At 36.4% G+C, this 7,813-nt stretch overlaps 1 protein-coding gene across 1 annotated transcript in view; it reads left to right on the forward strand.

Annotated features, from left to right (window-relative positions):
• LOC109833647 (sucrose synthase 2-like) overlaps positions 1–3,023 on the forward strand; it is a 3,702-nt gene extending 679 nt beyond the window's left edge. Inside the window, exons 4-11 of the mRNA XM_020401389.1 lie at positions 29–202; positions 284–400; positions 533–699; positions 794–1,018; positions 1,106–1,424; positions 1,760–2,004; positions 2,480–2,618; positions 2,692–3,023. Of these exons, the coding sequence (XP_020256978.1) occupies positions 29–202; positions 284–400; positions 533–699; positions 794–1,018; positions 1,106–1,424; positions 1,760–2,004; positions 2,480–2,618; positions 2,692–2,751 (1,446 nt within the window). The 3' untranslated portion in view covers positions 2,752–3,023. The remainder of the gene's footprint in view (positions 1–28; positions 203–283; positions 401–532; positions 700–793; positions 1,019–1,105; positions 1,425–1,759; positions 2,005–2,479; positions 2,619–2,691) is intronic.

Here is a 7,813-nt window from a genome sequence, read left to right on the forward strand (position 1 = left end):
CTCTACGTTTAACATTTGACTTGTGTAGGTGACTCGGTTGCTACCAGATGCAGTGGGGACAACTTGTGGCCAGAGGCTAGAGAAGGTGCTTGGAACTGAGCACACCAGCATTCTTCGTGTCCCTTTCAGAAATGAGAACGGGATACTCCGTAAGTGGATCTCTCGATTTGAAGTGTGGCCATATCTCGAGACTTTTGCTGATGTAAAATTCCTCATCTATACTAAATTTCTCATTGAACTTTAAACATTTTGCATGTTTATAAAGCTTTGGATGTTGCTATAGGATGTTGCCAATGAGCTGGCCGGAGAATTGCAGGGCAGGCCAGATCTTATCATTGGAAACTACAGTGATGGAAATCTTGTGGCGACTCTATTGTCACATAAACTAGGAGTTACTCAGGTTTAGATGCAAAAAGAATTTGCCAACATCTTTCTTTCCCAATACTAAATCTTTATAGAATAAAACAATAATCTTATTTCTCACTGTATCTTCTGATTCTTATATTTGATTATTTTGCTCATGTGATACCAGTGCACTATTGCCCATGCTTTGGAAAAAACCAAGTACCCGAACTCCGATATCTACTGGAAGAAGTTTGAGGACCAGTATCATTTCTCTTGCCAATTCACAGCTGATCTGATTGCTATGAATCATACCGACTTCATCATCACCAGTACTTTCCAGGAGATTGCTGGCAGGTACTAATGTGATTCTTTCTACATGCTTTTAGTATCTTCATTAAAAGTTATGGCCTTTTAAGCACAATTTCTTGCATATATATTTATATTTCAGCAAGGATACTGTGGGACAATACGAGTCTCATACTGCATTCACTCTTCCTGGACTCTACCGTGTTGTGCATGGGATTAACGTATTTGATCCGAAGTTCAACATTGTTTCCCCTGGGGCTGACATGTCCATTTACTTCCCTTACTCTGAGAAGAGTAGGAGGCTAACTGCTTTCCACTCAGAGATCGAAGAATTACTCTACAACCCTGTTGACAACACCGAGCACAAGTAAGCTCCCACTTCCGTCCTGATCTTTCCCTGTTCTTAGTCCCTTAACAATTTAGATTATTAACCAAATTCTTGGGAAATTTTTAGGGGGTACTTGAAGGATAAGAGCAAGCCTATAATATTCTCTATGGCACGGTTGGATAGGGTGAAGAACATAACGGGATTGGTAGAGTGGTATGGTAAGAATCGCCGTTTGCAGGAGCTCGTTAACCTTGTCGTAGTGGCTGGAGATCATAAGAAGGAATCTAAGGATCTTGAGGAGCTGGAGGAGAAAAAGAAAATGTATAGGCTCATTGAGGAGCATAAGTTGGAAGGTCACATCCGTTGGATCTCTGCACAGATGAACCGGGTCCGTAATGGGGAGCTTTACCGATGCATTGCTGATACTAAGGGGGCTTTTGTTCAGGTATTACCAGTTTCGAAATCATTGTCTGTAGCTGTCCTGATAACAAGTTAATATTGTCTCCATATTGACTCGAAAAAGAACTCTCATTGAATCATAAGCCTAAGCATATTAAACCATATGCCCATCTATTTGTTTTTCCAATAAGCGACTAAATTCCACCACATGTTTTTTCTTTGCTAAACTGAACTCGCTCCTGAACTGAATGGATGTGAGGCGCTCCTAATACGATAACTGGTAATGATTTATAGCAAGCATATTATTGCAGACAGATAACATCATAGCCTTTAGAATTTTTTTATCAAGTTGGTGATTTACTTGCAATTCTTTATTTTCAGCCTGCTCTATATGAAGCTTTCGGGCTTACCGTGATTGAAGCTATGACCTGCGGTCTGCCAATGTTTGCAACTGTCTATGGAGGGCCAGCAGAGATTATAGTGAATGGAGTTTCTGGCTACCATATTGATCCTTATCAGGGGGACAAAGCTTCTGAGCTGATTGTGAATTTCTTCGAGAAGTGCAAGCAAGACCCTACCCACTGGGACAAGCTCTCTAATGGAGGATTAAGGAGAATTGAAGAGAAGTAAGTTAACAATATTATCTTATTTATGATTAATCTTAGCACTCTCCTCTCTGTGAATAATATTTAGGTAGAAAACTAAATAATTCGTCTTGCAGTTGCACTAATATGTCTCGAGATCCTAGAGATGCATTATCTCATTTTAAAAATACAATAACAGAAATTACAGCTCAATGTTTGACCTGTAATTTTATATAAATTAACGCTAGGGATAGTTTTTAATTATTTGACTTGCTGATGTTAAATCGTTTGTCTAGAAACTTACCAGTGAAATTGCAGGAATAAAATAGTCAAAATATAACCTAATGGCAAGGGCGGAAAATGTTGCATCATAAATATCTGTATTTTTTAAGGTTTTTAACTGTATCATTAACAAACTCTCTAAATGAATATCGAAAACGAATGGAGGGTAATCAAACTTTAAATTTTTTTTCAGAGTTGGAGGCTTTGTTACTAACATACTACTTCGTGTGTTTAGGTACACCTGGAAGAAGTACTCTGAGAGTCTGATGACTTTATCTGGTGTCTATGGCTTCTGGAAGTTCGTCTCTAACTTGGAACGCCGTGAGACTAAGCGCTACCTTGAGATGTTTTATGCACTTAAGTACCGCAATTTGGTGAGTTACCTCCCTTGTGAAACATGCTTGTTAGTTAATGGTTACAGTCAATTTGATACATGTTTTATTTCAGGCAAAATCCGTTCCTTTGGCTGTTGATGGAGAAGTTGCCGCCAACGGTGCCAAAAAGTAAATTTTGAAGGAAATTGGGGTAAAGCAAATAAATGACATTGTGCAGAGATCTTCTGTTTTAACTTTTCTTGGATAAGCAATCCGAGATCCGTGGGTTTGTTTTCTGAATGTAAGGTTTATGCATAAGGCTCAAATGCCAGTTTATGCTTCTGAACAATGCTGTCGGTTTATTTTCATAAATATCTGGTAAAAATTAAGTTTTATGTTCGCCATATGTGCGTTATTCTGGAAGAACTTCTAATAAGTGGTGAATGCATTTTTTTCTTCTGGAAATACCTTATTTCTCTCCTCTGGATCAGTATACACTGCGGATTTTTGGTTCAACGGTGCTGTTAAGTATTTTCCGGTTGTATCAAGATACAATGCATCTATTCCTCCATAATAATACTAGTGTGAACACTGTGCAAAGCAAGATTTTTTTGCCTGCTACAGTAATCCCGATTCTAACTGCTACAGTATTTTTAAATTGCTGTATCATGCCTCTGCAGCACTATTCCGTGTGCTATAGTAATATTTTTTCAGAAAAATCTACAGTGCCCAGTTCAATATTTGCTTCCGCAAATAATGCTACAGTAAATGCTACTGTAGCATGAATAGTGAACCATGTGTCCTCCCGTTTGTATAGAGTAGAGGAGGATTTACTATTCATACCACAGTAAAACGATACAGGAATTTACTGTAGCGTTATTACTATAGCACATACGGGGACTGCAGTGATCTAAAAAAATATTACTGCAGCGTTATCACTGTCGCACGACGGATACTGAATCATTTAAAAATGTTCTGTAGTGGTTACAAAAACATTTAAAAACAGAATTACTATAGCGGAAATAAAAAATGGGGGTCGTGTTTTGCACGAGGAGCACACTAGTTAGTTCTTATTTTCGACATGATCTCAGAGTTTATGATGTGTGTTGAAGAAATGCTTGTGAGATCAATATCTGAACTGTAAGATTTAAGGGTTGATTGGGGCGCAACAAGCGCAATTGCAAATGCATGATCATATGAAAATACAGGGAACTCTCTTCCAATACTTTGATATGCGTTTTTGAGTTCCACCTAAGAGTTGCATCCATTGAACTTCTAGGTAATGTATTTCACATGAATGTAATCACTCAAAAGTACTTCTTTACTATATGCTGGATTATAAACTGAGGGTTGTGTAGAATCACTTCGCTTCCTACTGGGATGCAAAGTCTACATGCTTATTTACTAATAAAAGGGCAAACAACAAGAACAATAGCAAGCCCCAAAAGAGAGAGAAGAATTTACATATGGTTAGGCCAAATATAAGACGATTGGAAAACAATCCAACAACAATAACAATAATAATAACTAATAATAAATAATAGAAAATAAAATAAAGGGGGAAAAATGTATTTCACTATGGATGTGAAAATTACAAATATGGGCCCCAAAAATATCTAACCTTTGGAAAGGACTTGCACAACATAAACACCTCTAGAGGTTGCTTCTCCTTTAAAGACTGTTGCTCCAATTTAGCCCCCAACAAGCTTCAAGAAAACCCTAGGAAGGTTCTTCTCTAAGCTTTCTCTTCTTTTTTTCTCTTTCTCCCCTCATATAACTCAACAAATGACATCATTGGGGGTGGGCATTCCCCCGATCGGGCCTGACGTGTGAACCGGTTCGGTTAGATTTTTAGCCAGGTTGGGTCGGACCTAGACTCAGCAAGCCCAAGGGCTGAACTTAAGATTTTTGTTAGCGGGTCTCGGAGACAACCCAACCTAGCCGACGACCTGTATGAGTCTGGGTCAGGTTAGATTCGGGGTGTGAGTATGCGGTTGGCTCGCATTGCCCATCGCCTCCGCCCCCTAACAATATTGTATTAATCCATGGCGGACTAGATTGGTTCTGAAAATTTATCATAATAAAATTTATAGAAAAGTAAAGAAAAAGATTAATTACGCAATCGCAATAAACCTGCCATAAATAATATTTGGTTTTCAAGAAGATATGCTTTGACCTTGGAATTTTGATGCTTTGACTTATACAAAGGGCGAAATAAGAGCATAGAGAAAATTGTTTGATATAGTATGGAGTGAAAATGGCAGACATTTGATCATTAGTATATGGATACTGGATACCGATTTGTGGACATAATTACGGAGGAGGATGTTGATGGGGGACCTGCCTTTGCCAAATGATGAATGGTAGCTTATAAAAGTTTAAGCAAGCCTTATTAAATTATATGAAATTTTCATTTGATCAATGCTGCATTGAGTCTTGAAGGCATACTTGCACAGAATAAATGCAGGTTTTTACCTGGGTTTTAGGCTATCTTTCTCTATTGTTTGTGATGTGGGATTTGTGAGATCTAGTTGTGACATTGATTGAGCTGCTGCAATCAGAGCCCAGGATCTCACATTTTCCTACAGGTAAATTACTTCTAGCTTTTGTTAAACATCTATAGAAAAACAACGCAAGAGGAGAAGGTTGCAGTATAATAGCACGCATAACACCGGGCGAGCTGGCCTAGGGGCGGCCTAACCCTCATAACTAAACCTTGGAGATTTTGCAAATGGGACTATCAGAGGCTATCGATATACTAAAGACAAATATAATCATAGACACGCACAACTACATAATGCAGTGGAAAAAAAAACATAGGGAATTTTAAAGCAAAGATTCAAAATTTTGAAAGTTCCTGCTCCATTTCTTTATAAAACTCAAGTCAAAATCGTTGTAGCTTGTTGTGTTCTTCATAATTTTATTGCAAGGCATCAGGGAAATGATAAATACTTTAATATGCTAGGTCACTTTTACTTAGTTGACTCAGGATATGCTAATACTTCAAAATTTATCGCCCCATATCGTGGATCACGTTATCATCTTGGAGATTTTGCAAACAGGACCACCAGAGCCTATCGAGATACTAAAGACAAATATAATCATAGACATGCACAACTACGTAATGCAGTGGAAAAAACATAGGGAATTTTAAAGCAAAGATTCAAAATTTTGAAAGTTCCTGCTCCATTTCTTTATAAAACTCAAGTCAAAATCGTTGTAGCTTGTTGTGTTCTTCATAATTTTATTGCAAGGCATCAGGGAAATGATAAATACTTTAATATGCTTAATGGATTAGAGATGAATGAGGAGGAGGAGGAAGAAGACCCCAATACATGGTTGGTGCAGATGAAAGTTTAAGGGGTGAGCAGCTTCGCAATAGGATTGCTTTATGGCTTTGGAATAATTGATATCTGTAGTTGTCGAATATTAAAGTATAAGGAGGTTGAATTATGTCTTTTATTATCTTTATATGAGCAAAAATTATAATTTTATATATAGTTATTGAGTAGATTGTTTTTTCCTTGAATAATCAAATCTTTTTATTGATAGATAAGAAGCCATATAATATTTTGTTAGCTCATTATCTCTCTTTAGCTTTTGAAATGACGCGAAAATGATAATTTATTTTTATTTACCTTCTGAACAATCATTTATTGAATAATACATAATTGTAATACTTTTATAGTTAGCTTTACATAAATTCAAACTCCTTTTATTTTAATGAGGCAATTATTTATAAATTTTCAGTAAGGGCGAAAGTGATATTTAAAAAAAATATGAGATTAATCTCCTTAGCACTTCTTCATTTGCCAAACACAAATGATTTAACCCATTGTCTTAACTATCGAATCCAAACGGAATTAGAAAATTTTTAATCCTTCACGATGGATTAACTAAGTTAACCCTTATACTTACTCCTTCTCTCTTAACCTCTTGCCAAACGCAGCTTTGGTACCGTTTGGCAAAGGGTTAAGTGAGGGGTTAAGGAGACTTAACCCCTTCTTAACCCGCCAAACATAAAAAATCTATACAAGGGTTAAAGTGAGTTAACCCTCCATAATTTGCCAAACATAAAAATACAGAAGGGTTAAGCTAACCCCTTTAGAGGGATTAAAATGAGTTAACCTCTCAAAATGAGGGGTTTACTAATACTCCTATTTAGAAGGATTAAAAGTTAACCCTTCTAATTATAAAGAAAATAGTTAAAATCATTGTTATTCCCAAACACTAAAACTGATCACAAGGGATAAAACAAAACTTATATAACAGGTTAATAATTTAGTCCTTCGGATTATCGAATTGGCTAACTATGTTAATCATTCTCCTTAATCCCTCTTTATTAACCCTTTGCCAAACGGAACCGAAATGTCCTGTGAGAAAGCTCATGAGAAGATTGCCACGGTATCATAACATAAGATTTTAAAAGTGGATATTTTTTTAGGAATTTCAGAGCGTATAAATGCTGTCCAAAACATCTCAAGGTGCATAATTTCAAAATTGAGTTTTTTTTCCTAGAAACCTTTAAAATAAGATAATATACACAAACCGTGTTGAAATGCCAGTTTATATATTAACCATCTTTAAAATATGTACATGTTGTAATAAATTACCTCACAGTTAAACCTTTCACTAAACTCCCAAAAACACTCTTAAAAAACTCATATGGTTTGAATCATAAATTATTTTAAGGTAGGTATATGAATTGAACAAATTTTTTAAACAGACCCATTCCAACTTTTTATTTTCAAAACCGACTCTTTTTTTATTATTTACCAAAACCGACCTGATTTTGTGATTAGCAGACTAATCACCTTCCTAAATAGTCGGGGTTGGCAACCCCGACTATTTAGGACATTAATTTTTAGGGTTTAATGCTTCTAATTAGGGTTTAACACCGTCCTAAATAGTCGGGGTTGCCAACCCCGACTATTTAGGAAGGTGATTAGTCTGCTAATCATAAAATCGGGTCGGTTTTGGTAAAAAAAAAAAAAAAAGAGTCGGTTTTGAAAATAAAAAGTTGGAATGGGTATGTTTAAAAAATTTGTTCTATATGAATTTTTTTAGTGAAAATTTCTCTAGAAAGTAGTTCGAGTTATAAATTCACTTTAAATGTGGTTTCTCATTGTAAGCTACTTAAAATGTTAATTAATCACAAGGGGGGAACAAAATCGCTGCCATCGTCCTTCATTCTCGATGACGTTCACCGCTCGCCTCCGTCAAATCCCATGGCGGAGCATCGTCTCCGAAACCTT

Source organism: Asparagus officinalis, chromosome 3 (assembly GCF_001876935.1).
Source record: "Asparagus officinalis chromosome 3, Aspof.V1, whole genome shotgun sequence".
Lineage (NCBI taxonomy): Eukaryota > Viridiplantae > Streptophyta > Magnoliopsida > Asparagales > Asparagaceae > Asparagus > Asparagus officinalis.